This window comes from Puma concolor, chromosome B4 (genome assembly GCF_028749965.1).
Source record: "Puma concolor isolate L17-30 chromosome B4, mPumCon1.1.hap2, whole genome shotgun sequence".
NCBI classification, from domain to species: domain Eukaryota; kingdom Metazoa; phylum Chordata; class Mammalia; order Carnivora; family Felidae; genus Puma; species Puma concolor.
The window spans coordinates 94,815,717-94,832,938 of NC_141673.1; the positions used below are offsets into that span (position 1 = coordinate 94,815,717).

The 17,222-nt window shown below is 37.3% G+C and overlaps 1 protein-coding gene across 13 annotated transcripts in view; it reads left to right on the forward strand.

The window, feature by feature from the left end:
• The window catches only part of GUCY2C (guanylate cyclase 2C), a 140,844-nt gene that overhangs the window by 80,395 nt on the left and 43,227 nt on the right, over positions 1–17,222 (forward strand). For all 13 annotated transcript variants that reach the window (XM_086714025.1, XM_086714024.1, XM_086714026.1 and 10 more), the window contains 6 exons: positions 1,781–1,996; positions 3,089–3,210; positions 4,873–4,969; positions 6,985–7,102; positions 9,402–9,537; positions 16,218–16,303. In XM_086714025.1, coding sequence (XP_086570151.1) covers positions 1,781–1,996; positions 3,089–3,210; positions 4,873–4,969; positions 6,985–7,102; positions 9,402–9,537; positions 16,218–16,303 — 775 coding nt within the window. The remainder of the gene's footprint in view (positions 1–1,780; positions 1,997–3,088; positions 3,211–4,872; positions 4,970–6,984; positions 7,103–9,401; positions 9,538–16,217; positions 16,304–17,222) is intronic.

Genomic DNA, 17,222 nt, shown 5'->3' on the forward strand with positions numbered 1-17,222 from the left:
ACTATTTATGAAACCTTTTGTGTGCAAAGAAGCACTTTGGTTTTGTCAGAGTAGAGAAATTAAGTAAAACACAGCCCCCTGCCCAGTAAAATAGAGAAGACAACAAGAGCATTGGTAACCAGGACAAGGCAGAGTACAATAAGCTCAACTGAAGAAACACAAACAAGAAGCTGTGGGGTTCAGAGAAGAAAGGAGCTCCCTCTGGTTGGAAGAGTTTAGCTCAAGAGGGGAAGGATTTCTTGAAGGGGATGGTATATGAGTTGAGTGTTGAAGCATAGGTGACATTTTAATGAGTAGAGATGAGGAGTTAAGGATCCCAGCCAGGCAGAGGGTAAGTGGGTGTAAAAGCAAAGAAGCAGAGAAGTGTAGACATTTTGTGAAAGTCAGTATCAACCAGTGTGCAAGAGATGAGTAGGGGGATAACAGATAAAACTAGAAAAATTAAGTAGGGCTGTATTGGGGAGGTCACCAGTTCCAGGTGAGGGAAGCAGATTTAATTAGATTTGCATCAGAAACAACTTAGATGGTGCAGGGAAGTGCCATAAGAAGCAGCTGGGGGCGCCTGGGTGGCGCAGTCGGTTAAGCGTCCGACTTCAGCCAGGTCACGATCTCGCGGTCTGTGAGTTCGAGCCCCGCGTCAGGCTCTGGGCTGATGGCTCGGAGCCTGGAGCCTGTTTCCGATTCTGTGTCTCCCTCTCTCTCTGCCCCTCCCCCGTTCATGCTCTGTCTCTCTGTGTCCCAAAAATAAATAAAAAACGTTGAAAACAAAATTAAAAAAAAAAAAAAAAGAAGCAGCTCAACTTTGGGAAGAATAAGTGATAACAGTGTACAGGAAAGACTAGAGCACACAGGAGACACTGATGGGGAAAGTCATCAGGGGAGGAGGAGAGCTGAATTGGCATGTAAGCAGTTGACATGGAAAGGAAGGAGAGCCTTTAAAGATATTTAAGGGTAGAATAACTGGTAACTGATTTGATACCTGACTGGATGTCAGAGTGAGGGATGGAAAGTGTTCAAAAAACACTAAAAGAAATGAAGAATGGTTTTGAAAAATGAAAAGAAAAGAGAAATTTGACTGTGAACATAGGGAGTGTAAGTGCAAGCAGGACACCTAGCGCTCAAGATGAAAGGGAGGTTTTGTTTTCCTTCCTTTATCAAGTGCACATTGACGGTGCACATATGACCCAGGCAGACTGGAGATACGGAGGTGAATAAGCCAGATGTGATCTGTGCCTTCATGGAGCTTGCAGTCTAGTGGAGGAGGCAGATAGTAAACACACACTGACCCAAAAATTACCTGGTCGCAGGTATCAGTGAAGTGTTTTTCTGATGGCTGAAGGGATCTTTAATCCAGGACCCGATGCATGAATAAGAGTCAGCTAGGCAAAGAGCCAAGGGGAACAGCATTTCTGGCATATGTCAAGGCCCTGATGATGGCCCATCCTCTGTTTTCTTAGCCCTACTCCCCAAAGGCCATATGTCCCACCCCGATGTTATGACCACCCCCTCCTTTTAGAATAAATTGGAACCAAGCCACATTATACATGAAAATATGCAGAGTATCTTAAAACATAACATATGCTCAATAAACGTTTTAAAATTTACCTGTGTGGGAGGGACACCTATTTAAGTTAGAAACCTGCTTGAGTGACCCTATTTCATTCTTACTTACCATTTATAACCAACCACAGGAAACAGTTTGAAACAGTTTAAAGAGGGATTGTATTTGTGCTACTGAAGTTAATCCTGATGTTTGTTTCTTTCTTGCCTCTTGGCATAGCCTTGACACAGATTTGAACTATCCCATGATTTCAGCTGGGAGTTTTGGATTATCTTGTGACTACAAAGAGACTTTAACCAGGCTGCTGTCTCCAGCTAGGAAGCTGATATACTTCTTGGTTAACTTTTGGAAGGCCAATAATTTGCCATTCAAAAATTTTTCTTGGAACACTGCGTATGTTTTCAAAAATGGCACCGAGACTGAGGACTGTTTCTGGTGAGCAGAACCATTAATATGCTTCTGGCACTTGCCATAGAGAGAGGCCACAGAATCCTGGCAGGCCATCCGGTTATTATCAGATGCACCTTCCATCTGAAACAGCACTGGGAATGGACACCAGCCCACTTTCTAACACACAAATAAACGCAAAAGGGCCAAAGGAAACATGGTATAAATACAATCAACATGTATCACATTTGCGGCACTCTAGCTTTCAAAGTACTTTCACGTTACTTTTATTGATCCCCTATAGTAAATCCTCTAAAGAAAGGAGAACAAGTACAAGTTCCATTTTACAGATAAGGAAAGTGAAAAACAATGGTTACTGCTTTCACATTACTGTGAAAGATGTGATACCAGAGAATATGCATTCTGCCAATACCTACAGCTAGTTAGAAATAATTTGTCTCATGATCGCTCAGAGGAATAAGTGGAGCGGGAGGAGAGCAGGATATCAGGCACCATTGCTAAAATAAAATTACAAGGTTCACACGACTCCAGCACAGGTGGCAGAAGGAATCTTTTGGTTGTGTTACTGTCTACACCACCACGATGCTGCTTGCTTCTGCAGTCTCTCTCCACCTAAGTATGCGGAATAGTAAGGGTACCACTGGGAATGCACATCTAGGGACCTAAAGAGTCAACCTTAAGGCCTCATCCTGGAAATTTCGAGGTGAGCTTAGAGCCCACAAAGGTCCATTTCATTGGGAAGATAAATGATTCCTATCAACTCTGAATTTTTGCACTGTCGACTCAAAGGTTTCAACTTATCTGTGATAATGGGGTTTATAGAGCAAAGTAGCCTTCCTTCTGCAGATAGCAGGAAGCTATTATAAACAACCCACCAAATGTCTCCTATTTGTATATATACATGAAGATGCCCTAAAACTTATCCTTATATCTTTACCAAACTAGATCCCACCATCCAAACTCTTGATTTCATGATGTGTATCATCGGTTGTGTTGATTGTGGAAATGAAGTTTAGATGAACAAGTCCCAGAACAGATCTGTAAACAATGAGCAAACAACATGGAAGGTCATGCGGAAACCAAACTGGTTTCTTAGAGTTTCTCTTTTCTCTGTTCTAGGTACCTCAATGCTCTGGAGGCTGGAGTTTCCTATTTTTCTCAGGAACTTAGCTTCAAGGATATGTTGAGGGGAAATGACCAGTTTCAGGATATCTTAATGAACCAGAACAGGAAAAGCAATGGTAAGGGGACATGGAGATAATTTTTTGCCAACTTCTTCCTCACAACTACTACATCTTTAAGAGTCATTTTGCCAAATCTACCAGCACAGAGTTATCATCATTACCTCTATATATTTTGTTTATCTGGGGAGATTGGCAGTTGCATGCAACTCCATTATATTAGTCCTTCTGCCGATTAAAACCTTTTCCTATGAGAGAAAGGAGAAAAGTAGTGTTGAATAAATACATTAGCGTCATGAAAGTAATAATGATGCTAAAGTCTAGCTTGTATAAACCAAAATGATATCATGACCCACCATCGATAAACTACTTTTTATTTATTTATTTTTTAATGTTTTTTTAAATTTATTTTTGAGACAGAGAGAGACAGAGCATGAGCAGGGGAGGGGCAGAGAGAGAGAGGGAGACACAGAATCTGGAGCAGGCTCCAGGCTCTGAGCCATCAGCACAGAGCCCGATGAGGGGCTCAAACTCACGGACTGTGAGATCATGACCTGAGCTGAAGTCGGACGCTTAACCGACTGAGCCACCCAGGTGCCCCGATAAACTGCTTTTTAAATTCACTTCAATCTAATCTATTATTGGATTTATGACTAATCCTCACACATTCTGAACCCTGGTCCCCTGATGACCAAGAGGATATGTTTACTGATTATCTGGCCTAAAGCAAAACTACAAGGTTAGCATATCATCTCATTTTCCTCTAATGTATATCCCACATGCCTAGTCATCTCCCAGTGACAGGTCAAATGTGGGATAAAATCATGCTCACTAAGCTGTGAGGTGATTTGTTTCACTTTCCAAGAATTCTCTTTACAAATAAGAATAAATCAGAAGCAAAGGGATCAACTGTGGACATTTCTTATGAGGGAACGTGCTTGTTTGGTAAGAATTCCTAGCATCACTCAAATCATCATCTACTGTCATTATTTAAGTATTTGCCATAATCAGAACCCTCCATGTACAAATCATTGGCAAGATGTGGGGGGAAAAAGAAGTATTCACGTCTCTAAGGAGTTTATTGGACAACATAGTATATAAAAAGATCCAATGTACCCCAACTCCTCTTTCTCATAGAGTCATGCATTTGGGAAATCTGATTCCAATGAGTACGAGAGCTCACAGCATAGATTGAACCCTGCCACTGAAATCACTGAGTTCTGAGTTAAGAAGCTACAAGCAAAGCCCAAGGAACATGGGCTTGTTCAGGAACATGACATAAATTCACCCATTAATTTTACTATAACTTTTTGAACCACTTAACAATTGGTGAGGTGTGCTTATCAATGAAAATAGTTTATGTAACTCCTCTAACCTGGTATAACGGAATAAACACTGAGCTGGATTCATAAACTTGCATATTAGAGCTCTGTCATCTCCTAGTTCTTTAACCCTTTGGCATCTTGTCTTCCAGTCTCTTTAGATCAATAAAGTTAAGGGAATGGACTAGAGGGTTCTTTTTAAGATTCCATGCAGCGCTGCTCAGACTCTATGACTGTAAACGGAAAAAAGCAAGGGAGAGAGTAATTGAGGAATTGGTGTTAACCTTGAAACATAAATGTAGCACAGACATACTGGGTTCAGATTCGGGCGCCTGGTTCCCACGTATTTGAATGTACACCATTGTGTATTTCTCTCCTTGTTTTGCTGTCTCTTCTCTAGTGATTGTTGTGTGTGGTACACCAGACACGATCAACTCCCTCAAGGGTGACCGGGCAGTGGCTGAAGATATTGTGATTATTCTAGTGGATCTATTCAAGTAGGTGTAATATTGGAAAGAATTCTCTTTTCAGAAAGGAAATACTCCCAGGATTTCCAGAAGAGACATTCTCTTTTCTCTTGTTTTGCACTGACTTACATGGGATTCGGTACGATCAAGTTTCATTCTTGCATCACAGCCTCATTTTTGTTTAATTGATTGTAGCCTTAGCAGATATGCATATCTTTGATATCACTATCATTTCTAAACACAGAAGTTTCATGACCCATTAAATCTACGTGTCCATTCATCTACAAGGATCTTGGTCCCCAGCCTGATTTTAAGGTCTTTCCAGGCAGTGATAAATCAACTAATAACCCAATCCAATAGCATTATTTTCAGGAATGTGGGACATATCTCTGCTTTCTTTTGCTAATGGCCTTTGATCCTAGATGACTTACCCTTTGCCACCTTTGTAAGAGGAAAGTTCCAATTAAATGACTGCTTCTCTGCCCTGTGTGGTTTAGTCATGGGTGGCAATTTTATTCTCTGTAATTCTCTAGAGCAAAGGAGAGAAAATTCTGGAGGATAGATACTTTCTTTCTTTCTTTTTTCTTTAAAACATAAATGTAGTACAGAGATACTGCTCTTTCTTTCTTTCTCAATTTTTATTTTTTAAATTCAAATATAAATAATATGCAGTGTTATATTTTACCACTCATCTTCTAATATGGTTGGAGACCCTACAAACCTTGCCAAGGTAGTATCTGAGTCAGATTAAACTTACAGAAGTTGTCACCGGTACACCTGTGCTTCTTGCCCCATCAGCTAGATCGTATGACATCACTTATCTGCCTGCACCATTAATCATTACCTGTCTGTCCTTAGCCTAGACACTGTTACTGCACTACATATTTCCCATATTTGCCTAGTCATTTCACCCACACTAAATGTACGTGTCACAGTGTTAAGAGGAAGGAAACATAGGGACCGCAGGTCTGTTTGACTACTATTTGTTCATGAAGATAGTCTTATCAATCAACTTAGCCTTTTAGTTGCAAAATACTGGAAAGAGGACAAAGTTATCAACATTTCACTCCTACAACCACATCGACAGCTGCTCTGACAGTTGCTTTGCTCTGTGGTAGGAGTCCTCAATGTAGCCAAGTTGGTGTGATTTTACTATTAGCGAATCCTCAACCCGAGGCAAAAGTGTAGGCCTTCCTTTGTCACTGGTCTTTAAGGACACCTGGCTATGTTTTTGGTAGATAATGAGCTTCATTTGAAAATAGACATAACTTGGTTTCAAATTCTAATTCTGACACTTGTGGTTCATTTGACTCTTGGGTATTACTTAATCTTGAGATTAAATCTTCTCATTTGTAAAATGAGAATAAAGATACTCACTTCATAGGAGTGCTCTTAGGATTAGATGTGATAATATGAGGAAAATATTGAACCTAGTCCTCAGTGCATAGATGTGTTCACCTACCGTTTGAATAGTAAATGATGGTCATCTTAGTTATAGCAGTTCCAACATATTAGATTCTTTACATATTAAAACATTCAAATGATTTGGAAGCTTAGAAACCATATGACTTGCAGCACAATCTCAGACAGTATTGAGGGTCCACAATGTGCCAAATATCACCTAGGAGCTGAGGATACGAGGATCAATACACTAATATCAAGGAGCTGACAGTGTTAGAGAAAATGTTTAGTCTTTCTTAAAGAAAAGAAAGAGTCCACACATAAACCAAAAGTCAGTAAGCCTTGAAAGCGAGCCGTAGCTCGCATGTCCAGAGCCTAAAAAACTCCCTCAAAGAGGTATTTGTGTTCTGATCTTCCTTTCCACTTGTGTATGTGAATGACAACTGCCTAAGCCCTCTTACTCAACTTAGCATGTTAGGAGAAAATAAACCTATCTGGGGGAAAGCAGAAAGTTTTTCAGGCTACTGGAAAAAAATGTTTTAAACTATTTCTAGGCTGATCTATAGTTTGTGGGAATTGTGGAAGCTCCATATCTGGTTTTGGAGGAACTAATTTTCATGAGGAACTTGTGCTTCTTAATACAGTAACGTATACTTCGCGGATAATGTCACCGCCCCAGACTATATGAAAAATGTCCTTGTCCTGACATTGCATCCTGAGAATTCCACCTCAAATAGCTCTTTCTCCAAAAGTTTATCATGGGTAAGTTTCATGGGTATATACTATTCTTTTCTTTGTCAAGGGTAATATATTATTCTCCTATGTAGGACCCAAATTCTAAAGTAAGCAATTTTTTTTTTTTTTACTCTCATTCACTCAACAGATATTAACTGAGACCAACTACATGCAATAGCAGGATTACTGATATTAACCTCTTACTATAGGGGCGCCTGGGTGGCTCAGTCGGTTAAGCATCCGGCTTCGGCTCAGGTCATGATCTCATAGTCCGTGAGTTCAAGCCCCGCGTCGGGCTCTGTGCTGACAGCGCAGAGCCTGAAGCCTGCTTCGGATTCTGTGTCTCCCTCTCTCTCTGCCCCTCCCCTGCTCATGCTCTGCCTCTCTCTGTCTCAAAAATAAATAAAAACATTAAAAAAAATTTTTTTAATTAAAACAAACAAACAAACAAACAAACAAACAAACAAAAAAAGCCTCTTACTATAGGTCACTGTTCTGGGCTTTGGACCAGCATGACAATGCACACTCTGTTATATTGGAATGGAAGTGACACTGTGGGAAGACAGGAAGAAGCCCCACTAACTTAGGGAAGGTAGAAACTAAACAGTGTACCTAAAGCAACTTTCTGCTGGGGCTGATATCAAAATTCTACCTTTAAAGATATATATTCCTAGGTTAAGACATTGCCCTCTATTATGATTAAGTTGGCCATTGTTTAAACTTGTCCAGGAGAATCATGTTTATTCCTCTTATCCAGCATTTCATCTGGTTTAGCACTGATTCCAGAAAAAGAAAGAAAGAAAGAAAGAAAGAAAGAAAGAAAGAAAGAAAAGAAAGAAAGAAAAAGAAGGAAAGAAAGAAAGAAAGAAAGAAAGAAAGAAAGAAAGAAAGAAAGAAAGAAAGAAGGAAAGAAGGAAAGAAAGAAGGAAAGGAAGGAAGGAAGGAAGGAAGGAAGGAAGGAAGGAAGGAAGGAAGAAAAGAAAACCTCCAATTGGACATTAAATCATGGCCACCTTATTATAATACAGGGGCCCCTGACCCTAATACTCCATTAGGCCTTGTCAGTCACTATACCTTAGCTTGATTAAATTCATCAAATGTATTCTGCCCTCAGAGTCAGTTGAGAGCAGGTTAGGACTGGGAAGAAGAGGGAAGAAGCAGTCCCGAGGACCCTGAACAACCTTGGGATGGCAAGCCATGGGCCAGACCTGAAGAGCTATAAGGGAAGTTGGGTACCTTGGGGAGTACAACAGTTTTTTCCTAGACTAGAAATTCTAAACCCTCTTTTTCACAATGCTGCAAAAATTTGGAGCTGCAACCACTTTGGGAGTTGGGTTTTTTTTTTAATTTTTTTTAATCTTTATTTTAATTTTTGAGAGAGACAGAGACAGAGCATAAGCAGAGTGGGGAGAAGAGAGAGAGGGAGACACAGAATCTGAAGCAGGCTCCAGGCTCTGAGCTGTCAACACAGAGCCTGATGCAGGGCTTGAACTCACAGACCACGAGATCATAACCTGAGCCAAAGTCGGATGCTTAACCTACTGAGCCACTCAGACCCCCCGGAGATTGGGTCTTAACTGGATTCCTTTTATCTCATCAAATGATGATTTCAGCAAAAGACACTGAAACCAATGAGAGGCGTTTTATTTTTTCTTTTTATATTTTCCAGTGAATACACTTCTGTGTGTAATATTCAGATATCACTCATGCAGCTTCTAGGCTCTGTTGAAAGTGTGATTCTTAACAGGTGGACAGTCCAAAATGGCCAAGCTGACAGAATTCACTTAGTCTCAGGGGGCACAAGACTTTTAATCCATAACCCAACTCTGTGAAGATAGCAACTGTCGAGAATTGTTTCTAAAGCAGGTTCAATGGTATCCAATCAAAACTCTTCCTGTTCTATTCAGGGTACTGAAGGGCAGGGAATTGTTTTTACTGTTGTTCTCTTTTACTCTCTGTGAAAACATTAAAGTACAAGCAAGCCTTTTTTTCTGTATAAAATCCCATAAGAATTATGAAAATGTTGCCTGTTGTTCTTCCTGGTTGAAATAATAGATTTCATCATCATGGGAAGGAAGTACCTCCCTAAAGGCAGTGTTTCAGGTTTATTGATCCCAAGGAAATGCAAAATTTTGACACAAGGATAATAAAAGAACCCTGGTTCAAGGACATATTTTCCAAAAGATTACTTTTACTACCACCCCTATAATTCTCCTAATATCCCTTTACCTTTCCGGTTACTCTGCTGACCCCAAGAATGTTTTGTTCCAGGTTCAAGACCAGAATCTCTTTTTTGGGACTCAAAAGATTTTTCTTTCTCATTCAGGCAAAAAATGACTTTGCTCTTGCCTACTTGAATGGAGTCTTGCTCTTTGGACACATGCTGAAGATATTTCTTGAAAATGGAGAAGCTATTACCACCCCCAAATTTGCTCATGCCTTCAAGAACCTCACTTTTGAAGGTACTGGTCTCCTAAGAGCAAACAACAGCAGCAACAAAACTTACACTTTACAGAAATCTGGAGAAATATGGGCTTTGTGGATGGACTTAGGGAAACAAAGAGGGGGTTTGGCAATAGATGGATCAACAGCTAAATAACTTTGAACTTGGAGGCAAACATCACTGCATAAATTTTGGGGTTGCTGTTCTCAATATCTTGGACCCCAGGTGATGCTTTAAGATTTCAGAATTTTTCAATCCCAAAGAAAGGGCAAATGGCTTGGACTTTGTGTTTATAACAGGCTCATCACAGGGCATTTTGGGCAGTGATGTCCCAAAAATGCTTAGAGACTAGGAAGAAGAGAAATCTCTGCCATTTGATTTTGGTCCTTCCATATCTCCTTTCTATCATTTAGGGATCTAGGACCCTGTGTCACCACTCAAACTACCATAACCTCTCATAACAACACCATCCCAAAGCTCCCAACACATGTTCCTGACTGTGAAGTAGCATCTTATTGTAATTTTGATTTACATTTCCCTAATGATTAGCAATATCAAGCACCTTTTCATGTGCTTATTGGCCTTATCGGCCATTTGTATATGTTCTTTAGAAAATGTGTCTTCAGTCCTTTGCCCCTTTTTGAATTGAATTGTTTGGGTTTTTTGTCTGGATATTAATAGCTAATCAGATATATGATTTGCAAATATTTTCTCCTGTTTTGTGAGTTGCCCTTTTACTCTGTTGATAATGTATATGTTTGCATATGTTCTTTAGAAATTGTCTCTTCAGTCTTTTGCTCCTTTTGAATTGTTTTTTTTTTTGTCTAGCTATTAATAGTGAATCAGATATATGATTTGCAAATATTTTCTCCTATGTTGTGAGTTGCCTTTTTACTCTGTTGATAATGTCTTCATGCACAAAGTTTTTAAATCTTCATGAAGTCCAGTGTGCCTAATTTTTCATTGGTTGCCTTTGCCTTTAGTATCATATCTAAGAAATCACTGCCAAATCTAATGTCATGAAACTTTTGCTCTGTGTTTTCTTCTAAGTTTTATAGTTGTAGGCCTTACATTTAAGTCAGGATGGATTTTGAGCTATGTGGATATCTAATTTTCCCAGCACCATTTGCTGAAAAGACTCTTCCCCCCCACTGAATGGTCTTGTCACCCTTAGTGAAAATTATTTGACCATATATGTAAGGGTTTATTTCTGAATATCCTATTCCATTCCATTTGTGTATACATCCGAGTTTATGCCAATACCATACTATTTTGATTACTGTAGCTTTGTAGTAAGTTTTGACATTAAGAAGTGAGTCCTTCAGCTTTGTTCTTCTTTTTCAATTGTTTTGGCTATTTAGCATCTCTTGAAATTCCATATGAATTTTAAGATGGCTTTTCCTATTTCTGCAAAAAAAATTATTGAGATTTTGACAGGGATTGCATTAAATTTATAGGCTGCTTTGGGTAATACCGATTTCTTAATGATATTAATTCTTATATTACATAAATATGGGAAGTTTCCATTTATTTATATCTAATTTCTTGCAGAAATGTTTTGGAGGTTTTTTGTACAAGTCTTTCACCTTGGTTAAGTCAATTCTTAAGTATTTTATTCTTTTTGATACTATCATAAATGGAATTATATTCTTTTTTATTGAAATATAGTTGACACACAATGTTACCTTAGTTTCAGCCATATAACATGGTGATTCCACAAGTCTATACTTTATGCTATGCTTGCCACAAGTATGCCTACCATCTGTTACCATACAACGCTATTACAGTACCAATGACCATATTCTCTATACCTTTGACTATACATTGACTATATTTCCTGTATCATTTTTCAGTATGACCTGTTCATTCCATAAATGGAAGCCTGTAACTGCCACTGGAATTGTATTCTTAATATCCTTTTCTGAATGTTCATTGTTACTGTATAAAAATGCAACTGAGTTTTGACTGTTGACTTTTTATCCTGCTACTTGGCTCTTTTATTAGTTTTAACAGTTTTTTGTGGAACATTGAAAATTTTCAACATATAAGGTCTTATCATCTGTGATTAGAGATAACTTCACTTCTTCCTTTCCAATTTGGATACTTATATTTCTTTCTTTCTTGCCTAAGTGCTCTGGCTAGGTATTCTAGTACTACGTTTAATAAAAGTGGCAAGAATGGGAATCCTTGCTTTGTTCCTGATCTTACAGGAAAAGCTTTCAGTCTGTCACCATCAAGTATGATGTGGTTATGGGTTTTTCATAGATGGATTTTATTATGTTGAGATAGTTTCCTTCTATTCCTAGTTTGTTATGTTTTATCATGAAAAAGTATTTAATTTTGTAAAATGCTTTCTTTTCATCAGATTGATAAGGTCATGCATTTTTTCCTTCATTCTGTTATTTGTGGTATATTATCAATATAATATATCAACTTTCTCAACTTTTATATGTTGAGCTATCCTTGCATTCAAGGAATAAATCTTACTTGGTCCTGGTGTATATTTCTTTTAATATGCTGCTGAATTCTGTTTGCCAGTATTTTGTTGAGGACTTTTATATCAGTGTTTATTAGGAATATTGATATAGTTTTCTTTTCTTAGTGTCATTTTCTGGCTTTGATATCAGATATCTGGCCATATAGAATGAGTTAGGGAATGTTTCCTCCTCTTCAGGTTTTTTTTTTAAGTTTGAATTTGAGAAGTATTGGTGTTAATTATTCTTTAAATGTTTGTAGAATTGATTAATAAAGCAATTAGATCCAGATTTTTTTTTTTCTGTTTGGTCAGGAGATTTTTGATTACTGATTCAATCTCCTTACTACTTATAGATCTATTCAAATTTTCTATTTCTTCATGGTTTAGTCATGGTAAGTTTTATGTTTCTAGAAATTTGTCCATTTAATCGAAGACATCCAATTTGTTGCTATAGAATTGCTTATAATATTTTTTTTGTAGAATTGATAAGGTCCCCAACTTTCATGTTTTATTTTTGTAATTTGAGTCATTTTCTTATCTACTTAGCTAAAAGTTTGTCAATTTTGTTGCTATTTTTGAAGAACCAACTTTTAGTTTCATTGACTTTTTTCTGTTGTTTTTCTCTTCTGTATTTCATTTACCTCTGCTTTAATCTTTATAATTTCCTTCCTTCTGCTAGCTTTGGGTTAAGTTTGTTCTTCTTTTTCTGGTTTCTTAAGTTGTAAAGTTCGATTTTTGATTTGCATGTGTTTTTGTTTTTTAGTGTAAACATTTACATCTTTAAATTCCCCCCCCCCCTTAGCACTGCTCTTGCTGTGTCCCATAGCTTTGGTATTTTATGTTTTCATTTGTATTTGTCTTTAGGTTTTCAAATTTTTCCTTTGTGATTTCTTCTTTGATCCATTAATTGTTTAAGAGAGTGATTTTTTTGTGTCCACAAATTGGTGAATTTTCCAGCTTTCCTTCTATTATTGAATTCCGACTTTATGGTCAGAGAAGATATTTTGTAAAATATCTATCGCTTTAAATCTATTCAGACTTAATCGTGGCCTAACATATGGTCTATCCTGGAAAATGCCCTATGTGCATTTAAGAATAATGTGTATTCTATTGTCGGGTAGACAATGTGTATTATATTGTTCTGTGTTTGTCTGTTGGATCTAGTTGATGTATTTGTTCAAGTCTTCTATTTCCTAACTTCTTTTGTCTTGTTATTCTATCCATCATTGAAAGTGGAATATTGAGGGGCACCTGGGTGGCTCAGTCAGTTAAGCGTCTGACTTTTGATTTCACTTCAGGTCATGATCTCACAGTTTGTGTGTCCAAGCCCTACACTGGGCTTTGTGATGACAGTGCAGAGCCTGCTTGGGATTCTCTTTCTCCCTCTATCTCTGCCCCTCCCTCCCTCTCTCTCAAAATAAACAAATTTTAAAAAAAGTAGAGTATTGAAATTTTCAACTATTATTGTAGAACTGTCCATTTCTTTGTTCAATTCTGCCAATTTTTGCTTCATGTATTTTGGTAGTCTGTTATTAAGTGCATAGATGTTTATAATTGTTATATCTTCTTGCTGTATTGAAACCTTTATTAATATACACTATCCTTTTTCTCTTATAAACTTTTTTAATTTAAAGTCTATTTTGTCTGATATTAGTATATCTACCGCCACTCTCTTACAGTTACTATTTGCATAGAATATCCTTTTCCATTGTTTCTTTTTCAACCTATTTATGTTTTTGGATCTAAAATGAATCTCTTATAGATATCATATAGAATCATTTTTTTTAAAATACAGTCTTCAAATCTCTATCTTTGATTCTCCAATCAAAATAAAATCTATTTGATATTTAAAGTAATTACTGAGAAGAAGAGATTTGTTTTTTTGTTTCTCATTTGTTTTTTTTTTTTTTTTGTTTCTCATTTTCTGCATTATTTTCTTCTTCTGTGTTTAGTTGATTTATTCTGTAGTGAAATGTTTGAATTCCTGTCTTATTATTTATATTCTTTAACTATTTTCTTTGTGGTTGCCATAGGTATTATGGTTAACACTCTAAGATTATTACATTCTAATTTGACTTTATACCAGTTTAACTTCAATCACATTTAAAAAAAACTCTACAGTTTTAGGAGTACCTGGGTGGCTCAGTCAGTTAAGCATCTAACTCTTGATTTCGGCTTGGGTCATGATCTGACAGTTTGTAGGGTTGAGCCCCACATCGGGCTCTGTGCTGACAGCACAGAGCCTGCTTGGAATTCTCTCTCTCCCTCTCCCTCTGACCCTCTCCAGCTTGAGTGCTCTCTCTCTCTCTCTCTCAAAATAAATACATAAAGTTTGAAAAAAACCCTATAGCTTTAATACTTCCATCCCCACCTTTTTCAGACATTGATGTTGCAAAATTATATCTTTATACATGTGTGTCCAAAAATATAAACTGTGGATATTTTAAGCATTAGTGTCCTAAATTATGTCAAAAACAAAATGTAGCGTTACAAACCAGTTATAATAATGCTAGTTTTGGGACTAATTTTTAAAAACACATTCATCCCTTAAATCATGTAGAAAATAAAAAGTGGAATTACACACCATTGTTATAATAATGCTACATGTTATAATTGCCCATGCATTTGCGTTTATTGAGATCTTTATTTCTTCATATGGCTTTGAGTTATTGTACAGTGTCCTTTCATTTCAACCTATGGGACTCCCTTTAGCATTTCTTGCAGATCAAGTTCTAGTGGTTACAAACTCTTTTGTTTATCTCGGGATGTCTTACTTTCACCCTCACTTTTGACAGACAGATTCATTGGATAAAGGATTCTTGGATGAAAGGTTTTCTTTTGGCATTTTGATCAGCCCACTACCTTCTGGCCTTCAAAGCATCTAATGAGAAGTCTGCTAAAAACCTTATTGAGTATCTCTTGGATGTGATAAATCACTTCTCTCTTGCTGCTTTCAAAATTCTCTGTCTTTGGCTTTTGTCAGTTTGATTAGAATGTGTGTCAGTGTGGATCTCTTTGAATTCATCCTATTGGAGTTTATTGAGCTTCTTGGATATTTATATTCATGTATTGCATCAAATTTGGGAAGTTTTTGGCTATTATTTCTTCAGATACTCTCTCTACCCCTTTGTCTCTCTTCTTCTTCTTCTGGCACTTCCACAATGCATATGGTGGTCTGTTTGATGGTGTTGCACAGGTCCCTTAGGCTCTGTTCATTTCAATTTTTTTTTTCTGTTCTGTAGACTTAATAATTTTCATTGTCCTATCTTCAAGTTCACCGATTCTTTCTTCTACCTGCTCAGATCTGCATTTGAATTTCCTTAGTGAATTTTTCATTTCAGTGATTGTAGTTTTCAGTTTGGGGATTCGCTTTTGGTTTCCTTTTTAGGTTTTCCTTCTCTTTATTGCTATTTCCGTTTTGTTCATACATTATTCTCCTGGCTTTATGTATCTCTTCCTTAAATTCTTTGAACATCTTTAAGACAGGTGTTTTAAAGCATTTGTCTATTAAATCCACCATCAGGTCTTTTTCAGAGATAGTTTCTGCTGGCTTATTTATTTTTTCTTTTGATTTGGACCACACTTTTCAGTTTCCTACTATGCCTTGTGATATTTTTGTTGAAAACTGGACATGTGAAGTTAATAATGTGATAATCCAGGAAATCACATGGTATATGAGAAATTTTCACTACTTTAGTAAATATTCTTAGCAAAAGCTTTTCACTAATAATTAGAAGGATTTATTGGCTGATTATATTTTATTTCATCCTAAATGCAATGAAAAAAAAATCCTTCTAACTAACTACTAATTAGCATCTCTCTCAAAAATATCCATCAGAGAGGGGTGCCTGGGTGGCTCAGTCGGTTAAGTATCCAACTCTTGATTTCAGCTCAGGTCATGATCTCATGGTTTTTGAGTTCATGCACCACATTGGGCTCTGTGCTGACAGCATGGAGCCTGCCTGGGATTCTCTCTCTCTGCCCCTCCTCTGCTCATGCTTTCTTTCTCTCTGTCTCTCCCCCCGCCCCACCTCTCTCTCTCTCAAATCAATAAACATTAAAATAAATATCCATCAGAGATCTCAGGGCTAGGAGCCAATGGAGATTCCTTCTGATTAGCTCATTAAGACAATCTTTCAGTAAAATAGGGCAATTTGAACCTATTTCATACCTTCTGTCAAAAAGTCAAAAATAACCTCTAACTTTTTCTGATTTTACCCTAGGGCATGCGGGTCCTGTGACTTTGGACAACTGTGGGGATATTGACAACACTATGATGCTTCTGTATACCTCCGTGGATACCAACAAAGTATGTCTGACTTCTTATCAGGAATTTGGGGTGAAGTGACTAGGTGAGGAAGGATAACTACAAGGCAAGTGATAGAAAAGGAATTAGAGAAGTTGTGTTTAAAAATCTGCAAGTTATTTTTTTTCAAATTCACAATTATGCCCTACTTGAGACTGTATTCTTTAAGCATTTTGGCCCATAGACCTTATTTAGAATATCCATACTCTATTGACTCTATATAAGATACTTAGCCAGAATATATTGATATAAATACCAGACTGTTGATGGGATACCAATTATAGGATGACACTTCTGTCCTAAGAATTGTGTATTCATTTCCACAGCTAAAAATTTCAATAAAACATTCCCTGTTCTCTCCATCTGAACTCATAAAAATCATTAATTGTGCAATATTTCTGGCACAAGCCATCCTATAATGTCATGTTTTTATTCACATTATATGTATTTTTTCTCCTCACCTACATATAGGTTCTTTATTTTTTAAAGTTTATTTGTTTTGAGAGAGAGCAGAGAGCAAATCAGAGCAGAGAGAGAGCAGAGAGATTCATAGAAAGAATCTCAAACAGGCTCCACCCTATCAGCACAGCATAGGGCTCAGTCTCACAAACCATGAGATCATGACCTGAGCCAAAATGAAGAGTCAGAAGCTTAACCAACTGAGCCACCCAGGCACCCCCATGTAGGTTCTTTAAAGAAAGGAGTGGGTCTTACTTTTCCATGTTTCCAGTGCTTGCTTAGCTTCTTATCTGGAATATAATTAATATAATAATATAATAATTTAAAATCAAAACACCTATCTGTATGTCACCCAAAATTGTGCCCATTGCAAACTATGAAGGCCACTGTTCTAGCCAACCAAATGGTCAGTAGAAAGTATTTTTCTTTAAGACATTGTGTCTTCACATAACTAGGAATCTAA